General features: G+C 40.4%; 1 protein-coding gene across 1 annotated transcript in view; it reads left to right on the forward strand.

The window, feature by feature from the left end:
* The first annotated feature begins 403 nt into the window (after nucleotides 1–403).
* Nucleotides 404–16,617, forward strand: part of asic4a (acid-sensing (proton-gated) ion channel family member 4a) — a 104,819-nt gene continuing 88,605 nt past the window's right edge. Inside the window, exon 1 of the mRNA XM_063499089.1 lies at nucleotides 404–1,230. Within this exon, the coding sequence (XP_063355159.1) occupies nucleotides 655–1,230 (576 nt within the window). The 5' untranslated portion in view covers nucleotides 404–654. The remainder of the gene's footprint in view (nucleotides 1,231–16,617) is intronic.

Consider the following 16,617-nt stretch of genomic DNA (forward strand, 5'->3'; position numbering starts at 1 on the left):
CCTTATTCAGTGTGGCATGAAAATGCCGTGACCCTCTGCAATTCACATCAAACACCAGATGTTTGCCAGGAGAACCTCTGACACCAACTTTATTCAGGTTGAGAAGTGAAAGCACCATCCAAACAAGTGGATTAAGCAGGAGGTGGTCTGTCAGCGGGGAAGCATGGGGATGACCGGGGGAAGTTGCGACTCGCGCCAGTGAGGAGGAAATAATGACAATGTTACCTCCTCGTGAATTATTAAGTGCCCTGTTCTTATTTTAGCCCGACTCAAAATGCTGCATTTTCATCTGTGGGTCTGAGGCTGTGTGCAAGGGTATTTTTTTTATTTTTTTATTTTTTTTGACAGCTGTATTACTGCTGATAAGCGAGACTGTGTGAGCTGATCAAGTAGTGAGACAAGCGTTCAGAGCAGTAGCAGCACAGCAGCAGCAGCGCTGTAGTCACTAGGAGCCGTGGCAGCAGAAGCAGCAGCAGCACTATCAGTCACAGCACAGGCAGCAGCGACAGCAGCAGCAACAAACTCTCTCCCGTCTTTTTCTTTTTGGAGTTGTTTCCTGCACAGACGACAAAAGGCGAGGAAGTGGGAGAGAAGTGATCCAGGGCTTATAGCTGTCATCAAAAACAAAACCAAAACGCAGACCTGGCTGCCCCCATGCCTATCGAATTTGTTTGCAAAATCAAATTTGCAGAGGAGGATGAGAAGCAGAAAAGCAAGCAGGATGGGGACAAGGAGAGCCTGATCGAGGAGAGCTGCACACCTCCGGCCAAGGACCTGGCCGGGTTTGCTAACTCCTGCTCCCTTCATGGGATTAACCACATCTTTGTCTCTGGTCGCCTGGGCATCCGGCAGACTCTCTGGGCTCTTGCCTTTTTGACTTCACTGGCACTCTTTCTGTACCAAGCAGCTAAGTGTGCCATCTCTTACCTGGAGCACCCTCACGTCACAGCTCTGAATGAAGAGGCGACCCCCGAGATGGTTTTCCCCGCTGTGACCATCTGCAACATAAACCGCTTTCGCTTCTCAGCGCTCACCGATGCTGACATCTACCACCTGGCTAACTTGACAGGTCTGCCCCCCAAAAACAGGGACGGGCACAAACCCACTGATTTAATGTATCCTGCTCCTGACATGCAGGACATTTTCAACAGGACAGGACATCAGTTAGACGAGATGCTCATGAGCTGCAATTTTAGTGGACAGAACTGCTCAGCCGAGGACTTCACTGTGGTGAGTGTAAAAGTTTCTCAAAGTTTTGTGTTTTGCTCACTCTTACAAAGTGACACCACTCAGGTGTGATTTATTGGCTTCAGAAAAACTTTTATTGTTGTTGTTGTTCCTGCAAAAACAACCTTGTTAAACAAGTATTTGAAACATTAAAGGGGCCACAAGTGTGTAAGTTACCAATATCCTTGTTCATACAAAACTACCTGTAAGGATGAAAACAGTAGGATCACGTTAAGACGAGCGGTTTAAATTCTCTTTGTGTTTCTACTCATCTCTTGGGGCCATGTGGTTCCCACGGTACAGTTCTGCATGCAAGATTCATGTCTTTTGTTCAGTCATCGAGCTGTATCTCTTCTCACTAAGTTCTAAGCAGCAACAGTGTTTCTCTTCAGCCGTGCCTCCACTAGAATCTATTATGTCAAAGAACAAAGGCTGCTTCTAAAGAAGAAAAACAGAGAGCTGTTGTATGTGGTTGTGTACTTTTCCAAGGCAAACTGTGCTTTAGTGCTGCCTCCAACCCTACTAGCTGAGAGTGCATGGCAACAAAATTGCCATCAAAAATAGCCGAGTCTCTTCTTCCTCTCTTTTCCATCTCTCCCTGTCGCTTCCACTCTCTCTTCCTGACATTGCAGAGCAGCTGCCTGCCTCTCTCTCGCTCTCCCTCTCGCTGGGCTCTTGTACCTTTCAGGAGGGAAGGAAGGAGTAATGCTTCTTCAACGTTGTATTTCAATCTCGCTGCTGTTAAGATTAAATATTTAAAGACTGACATACATGATTTTTGCATTAGCCAGATTGACTAAAAGGAATGAAACAATTTCCATGAGAGGGAAAGTGTGTGTGCGTCTGTGTCTGTGTGTGTGTGAGAGAGAGAGAGATGGAAAGAGAGAGAGGATCAGGTGAAAGAGGGAGAGTTTGTGCCTGTGTTCTGTGCACTATTTATTAAAGGCACTGTCCTTGCAGGAGATGGATTTCCCCATCTCTCCTGCAGGAATAGGAATATGCAATTGCTTTAGTGATGATAAAGTGGGGGTGTCAAGTCTTAATAGGGTATGTTGAACATTGATATGCTCACCTTTCTGAGACCTGAAGATTCTGTCTTATCACAGAGATGGCACTACATTATGTCTGATGTGCCAAATTACGCTGAAGAAATAATGACGTCTCTCTGCTTCTCATTTGATTTCTCCGACACTCTAGCACGGTATTTATTTTTTCTTTATTTTGTTGGCAAGGCAGCCTGTTACATATACACATAAAATTACCTGTGACATGAGCATGGATTCCCCTCCAGAAAATGTTCTCAGTTGTTCTGTCGAGCAAAAGAAAATGTTGTGCTCCTCAGGGTACCCAAAAAGTTTTGCAGTATTCAGTCTGAAGCGGCATCGCGACTCTAAAAGTTTGTAACGTGCTTCTGGCACGTTTGACGGCAATATCCTCTGACACTTTGACACTCACTCCTCTCCGAGTACATTAATTAGCAGACAATTCTGACATCCAGGAAATGTCTGTTCCATGTCGATGAAACGTCCTGTAGCTCTCTTTGGACACTGGGTGACTTCATCACAGATTAGGATCCTGTTGGAAGTTCCCTAAGCTGCTGTTTCCTCTCTGTCAACTATGTGATCTGCATTTTCAGGGGCTGTCAGTTAGATTTGTTACAGACTACTTGCTGCCGCCATGCATGAAAAATCACTTACTTTGAGTCCTGGTGGGAATCTGCACTGGGAGTGCAAAGAGAGGAAGGACTGGGAGTTGTGGGATCAGACTGGTGAGCAGAATGCAAAAACGGGACAATGCCAGTGAAGCTCATTTACGTGCATGCGTGCCTCTGTTTTTGTATGTGCATGTGTATATTTCTAACTAGAAATTGCGTGCAGCAAGAAGGCCATTATTACAGGTGATGTGCTATTAATCACATGCAAGCATGTTCAAAAAAAACAAGAGTCCTGCACAAACCGGTCATTATTCTTCCTCTCTTAGGGCCCTGCTTCAGGATCGAAATGTGATTGATCATTCTGGGAGCTCCAGATGTTATATTTTGATAAAAGCTTCATGGATGCGGGACTCTTGGGAAAATTGTATGATGAAATATAATTGTGACATTTTCTGACATTTGAGCTTTTCTGTAACCAGACCATGTTCTGTGTAATAGACCTCCGGTTTCCAGTTTTCCTGGTTTTTTTGGGGGGTTTTTTCTCTCGGAATCTTTTAATTTTTTTATTTGAATTACTATAAAATTCCAAATCTAAATAGCCATGCATGGTAGATTTAGTGGCTGAAATGGTTTCTGGAAAAACACTAAAATCTCAAAAATATATCAATATTTTTCTCTCTTTTTTTTAAGTTTGTTTATTTCAGAAATCATGACTTGCCCTCTGTGCATTCACTGATGAAAGAGTCAAATAAATATGAGTCTCAAGGCCAGGAAAAAAAAGAGGTCTGGCTGCTCTAATTCATGGCAGAAAAATACATAATCACATAGCAGAGAAATTTGTTTTCCTCTTTCCAGCATCGTGGACCGGCGTGATTATTTGACGTAGGTAATAAGGCCATTCTTTATAATTAAAGATTACATTATTGACTTGGATTAATCACAGAAGATAAAGCTGATTCAACAAGCCATGAATAAATAGATTAATATTTTTCTTCCAGTCTAACTCTGAATAATTGTTCATCTATTGTGTGGTGCTGTCGCACAGATGAGCAGCGAGCCCTTTGGCTTTTTTTAAACAGAGCTCTGAATTGGTTTGCTCTGACTCTCAGCTGTGTTTGCTGCTGCATTATCAGATTTTGCTCTCAGCAAGGACAGATCCCTTCTGCATATATTCATGGAGATAACTAAACAGCTATAGGGTGGCATGCGAGGTGATCTATAAAAACCTGGGTTAACGGGGACAACACTGAAGAGCTCTCCGCCTGCAATTTGTCATTTCACTGACTGAAGCCTCCATTGTGTGTTTTATAGATAATTGAATGTTTAATGGTGTAAGCCACAGATGATTTTCACCCCCTTCCCCCGTCATATCCTTCATAGTAGAGCAAAATCCGAAGCCGCATTAATGTAAATCAATATAATGTAGAAAATGGCACAAAAGAGACATAATTGGGAGTTGATCTCAATAACTGTACTGCTCCTGTGTGGGTCATGAGAGAAAGGGGGGAGGCAATGAAAAATTATAGTGAGAGCGTAAATAGGGAAGCGAATTTAAGTCTCGATGGTAACAAGCTACAGAACTGGCATACACCTAGACTTAGAGTTTTATATGTAGCTGGCGTGGATTCACATAGAGCCGACTTTCAAAACAAGTTTTTACATTTTTCTGATATGCTGAAGCCATGCACAGTCTCCACAATCTCCTACTTGGGCCTGATGTGTAAAATGTGTCTCCTGAGCCCTTGCACGAGTGTGACATTCCATGTTACAACAAGAAATACATCCCCGACCTTTGGCGTTGTCTTTGAGCCCCGCAAAAACTCAGTTACAGGATTTCATTCTCACTTATATATACGTACGTGTGTGTGTGTGTGTGTGTGTGTGTGTGTGTGTGTGTGTGTGTGTTTGCGCGCGTGTGAAAATCTGTGTATATGTGCAGATAACTGTGAGAGTGACATCCGCTTCCCTAGTGGCTCCAAAGTGTAACAGCGCACACACACACACACACACACACACACACACACACACACACACACACACACACACACACACACACACTCTTCTCCCCCAGCCTGCCGTCTTCCCTCCTGGTGGAGAGCGAGGAGTGTGGGAGCGTGAAAGTGACTGGCTATCTGGACTGGCTTCGTCTTCAACAGCCTGTCAATTAGCCATCTACAGTTCCACTGCTGTGGGAGTCCCTGCAGCTTAACATGCTGTCTGATATCGGATTCAACCCTAGAGGCCAGCGGTGAGCGTTATTACATCTTCCACCACCCATAAACAAACAACTCTTTTCTTGTCTTTTTTTATCATCTTTTACCCTTCTTGCAAAATGCAAGAGAGGGGAAAAAAAACAAAGAACTGATCGCATATCTTTTCGAGGCTAAAGGGAGGATTACTGCTTTTGCAACCCAATTCAGTGCCACTGCACTCCTTTCCCACCTTCTCCTCCTCTTCCTCCTCCTCCTCCAGTGTATCAGAGGAAGATGAATTACAGTGCATTTGGTCTGTTGCTCCTCCTGATATGCATCACCACTGTCTAATCAGATTAAACCCACCTGTGACCAGCCAATGGATAACACCAATATGCAAACTGTTTATATTTGGGAAGATTTACCTTTTCCATCGCTCCCTGAGCTGGTTTTAAAACCTCTAACTGTGCCTCGGTTTAGAGCGCTCGGCGTGATGAGGAGAATCTGCGGCTCAGGGATGGCGGTGGCTTTTAACTCGACGATAAAGGCTTCCGATGTTGTGGTACAGCTAAACCCCCTTTCTCTAACCCCTGGGAGTCTTTTACTCACACAGACATTTGTCTCTTTCTGACAAGTCATAACACTGAGCTGTTGGTAGTGTTAATGTGGCTGCACACAACACACACATGCACGCAGGCACCCACACACAAACATGTGTACCAAAGGGTGTATAGTGTAGATGGAATACTTCCCCACACAAACACACACAGGTCTCATCACAGATTGAGAGAGTTGGCTTGCAAGATTGATCATGACTCCTGACTGGGTGCCCCTCCCTCTCTAGAGGATCAATACATCCTTCAGTCAGATTGCTTCCCTGCCCTTCCTACTCCAAGCCTGGTGTGACTAATTATCCTGTGCTTGTGTTTTGGGCCCAGTCTCAGCTGCATTTGTTAATGCTGCCAGAGTTAGTGAAGAATCTGATCTTTGGAACAAGATATCTGTTTGTTTTAGCGTATATCCAACCCAAATCAATCAATATACACTGTCTACCTTTCCCCTAAAGGGCGCTGAAATTATCGAGCAATATAAGATGACTCACGGCTAGAGCTGAGCTGAGATGAGGAGGAAAGAGCGTTTTGATAAAGCAATATAAAATTTACAGACATATCTGAAAGTCAAAATGCATATTTTTCATACAGCTATAGGACTTTTTTCCCCCTACAAACAGGTCTTAAAACGGGTATCGCTCCTCAGGCTCCACCAGATTAAATGGAAGTCTTTTTCTTGAAAAATAAACCATGTGTTTACACGTTGTGCAGGTGATGGAGCATCTAAGCAACATCTTTTTCTGTCTACCCAATTTTCATATCGCAGATGTTCTCCATATTAGCAGGTGTGATATTTTCAAGTTGGGTATGTCCACATTACCAATTTAAAAAGTTTCTCTTGCAGCTCTTCTGCAATATGAACACGGTTTGCACCATAGATTTTTGAAAAAATGCCACAATTTGTGTAGTTTTTCCTCAGTACAGCACCACAGTGGTTTTAAATCAGTTACTCAAGATATCATTCAAATGCAGACTTTCACTCTTGGGTTGATTTTGTGGTATGCTTTGGGTCTATCAGATTAGTTTTATAGCATTTGTCTGAACATGACAAGAGAGTATGCTGCTTCTGTCAGCAGTCAATAAACACTAGTGGCCCAATTAAACTGGAAGCCATACATACCGATGCCATAACACAACCTCTACCATGTTTGACAGTGAGGTATGCGTTAGACCGTAACACTGCCTTTCCTTCTCCATACTTTTTTTTATTTATTTATTTTTTAAATCTGATAGAAGTTGATCCTGATTTCACCCGCTCAAAGAATTTTTCCCCTGAAATGTCCAGGCTGTTTTTAGATGTTTTCTGACATCATCTATTCTGGCCTTTGTGTTCTTCAGCGTAACCAGTGGTTTGCACCTTGTTGTAAACCTGCTGTATTTAAATCATGTAGACCCTGACACCTACCTCCTTAAGAGTGTCCTGGACTTGACTAGATGTTGTAAAAGGGTTTTTTTCTTAACCTTGGAAACAATTCTGTGATCATTCACTTTAGTTGCAGTATATGGTCCTTCAGGTTTGGTTTTGCAGACCTGGTTAGTGCATTACTTGCTTTAAGAATTTACAGACTGCTGATCTGAACAAGGTTTTTTTGCTTGTTTGTTTAGGTTTTTTTTAGTGCTGTCAGCGTTATTCTCGTTAAAATGACGTTAACGCCATCACCGCATTAACGCGACAAATCTCTGTTAGCGAGTTAGCATGGAGTGCGTGGGACTGCACGGTGTCAAAGTGTTAGCGCGGTTAGCTCATTAATGGATTAGCCCCGTGCGTTCTGCGCGAACTTGCTAACTGGGGTTTGCCCCGTTAATGCGGGTATGGTGTTAATGTCATTTTAACGAGATTAACGCTGACAGCACTATTTTGTTTGTTTGTTTTTTGTTTTTCCAGCCTAATAATGCTTCCTTTATTTGCATCAACATCGCTTTTTGGAGATCCAGCTACCAAAAGTTCAACACTTAAACTCCTGCTCTTTGTCTACTTATTTTGTCGTGGAATAATGTGAGTACAGGCCTCGCCAAAAATTTCCAATTACTTTAGAGACTCTGAAAATGTTGACTGTGTATAAAAGTAGCTGTAATTCCTAAACAGTTGATGCAATACTTTTGTTGAAGTCCTCGAATTAAACCTGGGAGTCTGCACTTGAATTGCATCTTGACTGATTGTTGTAGTGTACAGAGGTAAAATTACAAACATTGTGTCACTGTCCAAATACCCATAGACTTACCCGTACAGCTTAACCACAGCACTACCCTCAGTACTGCTGCTGCTGTTCCTCTGTTGTTGTTTTTTTTGTTGTTTTTTTAAGAACCCTCATTAAGCAGTGATTTCGGAAAAAGTTAATCAGTTATTTAAGTATGCATTTTCTTGAGTAAAGTTTAATGAAGTATTTTTGCACATGTGTCATAATAAGGCTTTTTTAAAATACTTTGCAGTAATGATGAATGGCATTCACTGTGAAGATAAGTATGATTATGAAAGTCTTTGGCCGAGACACTTTAAATCTACACTTGTCTTCCTAGCTGCCAATGTGAGCCTTTTATTTTGTCATGTTTCCCGGGCTCTGAATACATTAGTGGAAATTCCTCTGAAAAATTAACCAAGCTTGCTTTTAGGCCACCACATAATGGGTTGGTACTTCTTCATTTCCCCCCCCCCTAAGATTTAATTACTTTGAGAGAGATAGCACATGCAGGTGGACGAAAAAACAGAGACAACTTACAAAGTAATTCTGTTTTATACACTTGCGTTATTTTAATCAGTAGAAACTAACGTAGAGTTTTGAAAAAGAAAACATTGGTTTTATGAAAACTGCAATGCTACAGTGGTAAAATAAACAAGACAAAAGCATCTTGGTTTTCTCTTTGTTCTTTTAAAGCCTCATCCTAACAACATTGGAAAAAAAAATGTCTCATAGGACTGATATTACTTGAGATCATGGGCTTGAGCTACCAAAGTAAAGGTTTCAAAGAATTTATTTAAATTGTATTTAACATAAGAGCATGCCTTCTGGCAGCCATTTGTGGATTGTAATTTAAACTGAAAGACTAACATAACATCTTTTAAATGCATCCCCACTCCCCCAGTAATGAGGTCTTAAAAGATTTTAGGAGGGGAAATACAAGACAGAAAACAGCTGTAGTGACTTTCTGTATCAACCCGTTCTCACTCCCAAATCGTAACATTTTACGCTAGGTGACAAATCGTCAACATATTACGTTTTCGGGCACCCAAGGCGTTCCTACGTCACGACATCGGAAAACTGCGGACACATGAGAACCGTTTGGACTCAATCTACACATCTTCGCTTTTTCCCTTAAAATCGCTTTAGAAAACACTATTTCACCTCATTAAAGTGCTGGTTAAGGTTAGGAATAAGGTTATGGTTAGGTTTAGCGATAAGGTTAGGTTTAGGCTTAGGTATACGGTTATGGTTAGGTTTAGGCATAAGGTTATGGTTAGGTTTAGGGATAAGGTTAGGTTTAGGCGTAGGGATACGGTTATGGTTAAGGTTAGGAATAAGGTTATGGTTAGGCATAAGGTTATGGTTAAGGTTAGGCATAAGGTTATGGTTAGGCTTAGTGATAAGGTTAAGTTTAGGGCTGCAGTACAGGGCTGGAAACCGCCGCGTACCATAACAACGTGGAAGGTCACCTTTCGCGTTCCTCAGGAACGCCGCAGGACGTGACAAAACGTCGGGATGTTACGCCTCGGGAGTGAGAACGGGCTCTCTGTATAGTATACCATGGATGTCTAGCAGAATATATGAAATAATGCACACTGGTGCATTGGTTTAATGTTACCACTAAAGTATGGATGGTATTTCAACCAGAAATGCAATTCAGTTTTTACTGAAAACTATTCAAAGTTTCCATTTCACTGTCAAATGATTGTGCATAGATATGGCAAACCTACTTTTTAATATAATTTGATAACTGTTTTACTATTTCAAGCCATCCTGACTTCAAAATGAAGTAAAACGGATGTATTTTCAAAATAAAACTTCATTGAAACAAGGGAGGAAAACTAAAAAGTGAATTAGATGAAATCTTTGAATACTAAATGAAAACTGCGGCTGTTTCTGAGGCTGTCGTTGCATTGCTACTTCTACTGTTAGGTGGTCTCAATGTGTGCAGTCCCATTCTGTCTGATATTTTAAATAGACAGAAGTGGAGAAATCGTGGCCAGCGTTACTTGGCTGAAAATGTCAGTCGGCTACAATTCAGCCGATGGAAATCGCACGCAGCACAAATGTCATACCGAATATTTACCCCTGGCACAGTCTGAACATGAGGGCCTTGTCTGTCCGCTTGGCTGGACACTTGGCCCTTATTCTGAATTATGTCTAATGTCACACACTTGGCTGTGCCCCTTGCTGCTTTTTAGAGTTTATGTCCACATATGCAATGTTTTCTCAACAAGCATGCTTATTAATATCCTTTTGCTTTCTTTTTTATTCTACACTCAGTTTCCCTCATTACTGTTTCCTACAGTTAATGCAAACAAGGTTAGAAGTCTAGTACATAAACACTAAGGTGTTATGACAGGTGTGATATTTTGTCAGAATCTGTGTGAGTTTGTTTTGTGCACCACCTGAGCAGCCCTTCCTGTATGATGATTTTTGGCATACCTTGTTGTTTCCTCTCAGGAGACACGAGCAATGATTAGTCAAACGGCTTCGGGGCCGGCTTTCCAGCAAAAGCACTAAATGCATTTTTTAACCTCAGTTTAATATTGGTTCCTTACATTGTATATTGCTTAATAATGTACGCCCTGCCTATAGAACAGTATGCTCTGATAGAAAATGCTGAATTATTCAAGCTAATGCTTTCCTAATGCCAGTAGCTCCTGGTGGCCATCTTTGAGGCCATTTGCTGTGGAGGGACCCTTGTTAAGTCTTTATGCAGTTTTATAGGCTACAGCTTGGAGGGAAGGATTAAAAAATTTCCACCAATATCACCTTGTTCAAGAGCAACTGCACTGCCATAGACACAGCTTAGGCAGCTAGAACAGAGCCACTCGATTCATAATATCCAGAGATGAGAAGAATTCATCTGCACCCTGGTTGTCCAGTCGGCTACAGAGCCGAGTGGGAATTATCTGACTGCAAATATGTTCTATGAAGTGAACCAATGCACAGTATGTATAAACAACACATTTAAACCAACTAAATGTATTTCTGGATGAATATGATCAAATAAAACACCATAATTGAGGTTCAGATCCTCACAAGCTCATCTTTTATGAACCAATCGGTCAACTTCTGTGCTCACAACCTTCGGATGTAGTATTATAGAACCATGTTTGCTGAATATCATAATGGAAAAACTGTTGGTTTTGCTGACAACTCACTGTTGACAGGTCTGCACTGTAGCCGGCTGAGCTGGCGTTACCTTCACACACTGACAGGAGAGGCTTTTTCACAGTTCCTGGAAGTCCTTATTCAAAACTTTTAAGAGGAGATGAAAGAAGGATACGTTTTTAAAAATTTAACTGTGAGATTTTCAACACAGTTCAGCTGTCACTTACACTTGGGAACTCAAGCTGGTTCCTAGCTGCTCAACCGTAATATATGTAAGGCCATGATCGATGTTGTTTACATTGTTTATGTATGCTGTAACAGAAAAGATACAGCTTTTATCACTTTGTTTTCTTTGCCTTTATCCAGTTGTTTATAATGCATGCACCAGCATACTGACAGTATGTTAATCAAACAACACCCAAGATTTCTATGGTTTTGGAGGAATTGGCTTCAACTATCTAGAGCGGTACAGTGTTTACATTTTCAATGGGTACATTTTGTGAAGATAGTTGAACCAATTATGTGTCCTTATTTTTAACAGGAACAGAGTGCATTAATGGACGTGCAGAAAATAAGATCGCAAGGCAGGCTATACAAAACTCTACAATATCCAAAACCATTAACACGCATCCAAAAAAAATAGACAAACACAAAAAATGAGTTACAAATATAAGCCTGGTTTGGTGCATGTTATTGTTTGACATGTGCTTTTAATAAATATATATATATATATATATATATATATATATATATATATATATATATATATATATATATGAGAGAGAGAGCTCTTTTATTGACATTAGATAGCTATTCCAATATTTACTTTTACTAACAGCAGTTTGTCCAAATGTTGCACAGTTATGAAACACCTCACAGTCCCCTGTAGTGGCTGCAGTAGCCCACGTCAGTCTTTTTGTTAATTTAAAGAAAGCCTCAATATGAAACAAGCATATTGGATTCAAAATGTTTAAAAGTTCAAAAGACTGTTTTTCTAAAATGTTGGTAATAAAATGAGAATGCCTTCTTCCCAAAACTCTGTGGCATTTTTAAAAAGGGATTCTATTAATTCATTCTTGTTATTTATTTAAGGTTATTTCTTTACTTGTGTGACCGATCTGATTTGTATAAAATTACAGTTACTGTTGCAGTGGTTGATGCCTGTTTTAAACATGGACAAAGTTTCAAAAAATGAGGGCTGGTAGCCAAACACCATTCTCTAAAAACACTTCTTTTATTTTTGTTATCAGTTATATATGTGTATGAAATCAAAGCAAAGGGACGTCCTTAATATGATCAATTCAGGCACCGGCTATTAACTTGTAATGACACTTAAATTACAATTAAATTGCAAGTTTCAATATAAAAACAAGGCATTGTCGTTTAATGTAAAAGAAATTGTGAATGCAAAGGGCAAAAATACAGTCATTCAAACATTTTCTCCACTTGTAGTACATGCTGCACATTAGTATGTACCTTGAGCATCCACTTCTTTTTCCCTCAGTGCAGAAAAAGCTGCCGTCACCCAGCCAGGATTTCTTCTTAAACACAATACTTTCACGCCCCTGTTTTGGTAATATGAGGACATCAAATCTTTCACCTGATGTTGGCAGCTTTATCATCTGGGTCTGTCCTCTGCTGACAAAACACTTGACCTTCAGGTGTGGCGAAATGTCATCTGATTTAGCACGCCCAGTTTGAATTGCCACCACTCGTTTTGTCATCCAAGCGTTGCTTTTTGGTTTGCAAGTGTCAGAGCAAATGCATTACAGTGAAATAAGCCTGTTTAAAAAGGAGAGAGTCACGCCAATGGGGATTTCTAACATCATTTCAATGTAGCATTTAAATAGCTGTTACTGTATATTTATGCATCTGCTTCCGTGTAATTTTAAAGAACACGATGATGGATATTTAATTCACATTGTCTGGTAGCTTTGATGATTTGTAAGTCAAGTAAATGTTGAAACATCTCGACCTCTTTTTTTCCCAGCACAACAGAGACACTAGATTTATGCACTACAAATCTTTGAAGTGGCGTTCAGGCGGAAACGCGTGATTTTATCCAAAATGACAGAGGGGGAAGCCATGATGCACTCAGGTCTTGAAACATTGAAGATGATATTGTGGATGGCGTGTTTTCTAAATATAAATGAAACATCGCTGCCTGTGCTCGTCCCTTTTTTCTTAATTTATGCTTCTCCTTCAGTTGGCACAGTAGTAGCTTTTTGTCCAGTATAATGTCTGTCAAGCTGCATTTACCGACATTTTCATCTCGCCATCACCAAGTCACTCTTAGGAGTGTTTGCTTAAACAAGCATGTAACTGTCGTCATGTTATCTGATGGTGTTGTCAAGATTAATTCTCTGTTTTCTTAATGCATGCTAATGAGAAAGTTGTGTGCATTTGATTGTCAATAAAGTGAAATACGGCTCTGCTCCCTAAATGCTGGCTCCGTTCAATATCCTATTAAAGTTGAATCACAGATAACTTGGCGCGCATCAGGAAAGCAATCTGAAATTTGTGCTGACATTGATCCAGCAGGAAGGAGACCTATTGCTCCGATTAACACTGCTGCCCCAGGAGAGGAGTCCCTTGGCCATTAATAGCCCTCTGTCCTAGATTTTACTTAGACCATATAAAATGCTTTTATTTATGAGACAAATAGTGCAAAGCATTATGGATGTAGAAGACGAGTACCAACCTTTTTGGCTATCCCTGGGAGCTCTGTGTTTCATTTCCAGGTAATACTTTAGCCCATATTATTTTTCTCATCTGTTAGCATGACATCTTTGCTGATTGTACAATGTTTTAAAGATTACTCTGGAGCACACATATAAATCTTAACCATGCTGTTATTGTAGCACTGGGAGTCATGTGTATTCTGAAAAATCTGTTGTGCTACCATGTGTGTCTGGTGTCGGTATGTTGCTGTTGTTCCTACAAAATCATATTAATGTTGCTTCAGCACCTGACCAGCTTCAAAACTAGGGGAATGTGTCCCATTTGAAACCAAAATCAGAGATGGAATTCATGTTTTAGACTCGATGAACCTCTTATTTTCTGTTTACAAAAATATTTTCATTTTTCAGACGCTTGTTAGTTATGCATAGCTACAAAAAACTACTTAACTTTTTATGAAATGGTTTGTGTTTAGAGAGATCCACAGTGTTTTTGGCTTGACCTTCTGGCACAGAGCCCTGAAGGCTTTGCGTGTGTAGTCTTTTTTTTCTACCAGGTTTCAAAGCTATAACAAAAGCATGGCTGATCAGTTGTAGTGATGATACTGGGGCAGCACTGATTACAACGTTGCAGGGAGGACACCAACACAGGGATGATCTGACATTTGGTGTAGCCTTATCCACACAGTCAGAGTAGGAGGCTGACCTCAACATAAAGCTAATGGCTCAGAGGAAAAACAGAATAGCAACTATCGTGGGACTAGGAAAAGAAATCAGTGGTTTCCTTATGATTGCGTTGATTGGGGGTTTTTGCATGTAGTGACCAATTCCAGGGAGTTTTTGCAACCAATTGGTAGACAATAGGCAAAGAGACAACTCTAGGGGAACATTTGCTCAGGTTACCTGATGGGAGGCAATGTGTCACCAGACGATCACGACCCAACTCAAAGTCACTCTCAAACAGACTGGTGAAGGTCTGCAAATAACAGCAATCTGTCCGTGTTTATAAATGAGATGACAAACGTGTTTTAATAGGTCTGAATCATTCTGTGCTGACGAGCATCACTCATCTGTGATGCGCCTCTTTGTAATAGGGGACTACACTCAGCTGCTTGCCAACTTGTTGTAGTTTGGTTATATGGAAAAGGGATACTGCCAAGCACCTTAACGTGACTTTCTGTGTAGACGACAACATATTTTGTTTTATTTATCACAACTAATGACCATATTACCAAAAATAGATTGTATGTAGTTGTCTAATTCACTCTGCAAATGAGATTGACTCAGTCAGTCACCATCGTGACACATCAAAGTTGCTTTAAAGAAATCATCTGTGACTGTGAATAGTTAGAGACCCGGTCCCCGTGTTCAACGCAACCATTTCAAAGACAACAAGAGTGCAGGTTTATTGCACACGGTTGCAGAACATGTAGCAATACCATTTTGCAGTTTGCTAACATTCATATAAAGGGAAAAAAGGGGAAATTTGTGTCCAGAAGGGAAAAAAAGGAAAAATTTATACACGGAGTAATAGATTAAACTGAGTGAATACTGCTCAGTAACGAGTCCTGTGGATGGTGAGGTCATTTTATACCCTCATGGTCGAAAGCCCATCTACTGTACACATGAAAATAATATAATCAGCAGAAACAAAACCTTGGAAGGGAAAAAACAAACATTGTAGCTCTATTTTGGTTTTGACGAAGCAGAGCTAGTTTTTTCCTTTTGGTCAAAAACAGAAAAAGTAATTCATTTTTGGGAACTTTTTTTGTGTGTTTTGAAATTGATTACATTATAAACAAATTTGACAATGCATAAACTCTTCTTTTTTCCATTTTTTTGTCTCTATTTTTTATTATGCCTCAGAAATGTGGAATTGAAGGTGTGGTTGAAAAGGAGGCTGAACACTTGCAGACCAGGATTTCTTTAATTCTCGAATAGATTTTTTTTTCCACATGTTTAATCATCTCAGATCCAACTAATGGGTGTCTCGACAAATTTTAAATGGTTCACGAGAACATCTGTAAAATGCCACACACCCTTTCTAAGTGTGCCAATTATTTGAATACCAGATGTCTGCGTGCGGCTGTAGTCTAATGCCAACTCAGGGGAGGCTGCGATAATTACACCCACTCATAATGTGATTGTCTGATCTTACGACGCGACAAAATGCATGTAACATGCATCATGGCAGAAAAAGACAAATAGCTTATTCATTAGGCAAACCCCAGGAGCTTGGAGAAAGAAAATGACACATCTTTGTTGTCTTTCTTCTTTCTTTAACTGTGATCTCATCTGTTTAATTATAAAAACTGTGATAAGGGCAGCATCTTAGAATAAATATGACCAGTAATGAACTATGGCATCACTGTTTATGCATGTCCTTGACATTCACTTGGAGAGGGGGGGGAGGAGGGGGTAACAGCATCCTTCTAAACAAATCTTAAAAGTCCACTGGAAGGGATAAATGTCAGTGGGCCTCACTGAGAAATCGCCGTGCTTTTTTTCTTCTTGTTTGACCTTCACTTTGTCTACTCTAAAGAGAATTAGCAGGATATTAATAAATAATTGGTATGTGGTATATGAAAGTGATCCCCAGAGACAGATTGAATATGTCTTCCATAAAAGCATGCCCTTAAACTGACAATTAATTAGTGCGTTTAGGTAATGATAAATTATTAATTAGTATGACATTGAGGGACTTCTGGGACAGCGCGACAACTAGATAAATTACCAAGCTCCAAGATCGGCTAAATAAGCCTAAGACGTGAGCCCACACCACATAAATCCATTGTGTATTTGAATATCAGTGTAATCTAATTGGTGTCATCATATCTCTCTTGGCAAGCGCTTCGCCTAAGGATACTATTTGGCTCCTTCAGTGGAAGTGTGCTGTGAACAGATCAATAGATGTAGTGGGCATGATTATGTTACGATTATACACTGGAGAGAGAGAGA

Source organism: Pelmatolapia mariae, linkage group LG16_19, assembly GCF_036321145.2.
Source record: "Pelmatolapia mariae isolate MD_Pm_ZW linkage group LG16_19, Pm_UMD_F_2, whole genome shotgun sequence".
NCBI classification, from domain to species: Eukaryota; Metazoa; Chordata; class Actinopteri; order Cichliformes; family Cichlidae; genus Pelmatolapia; species Pelmatolapia mariae.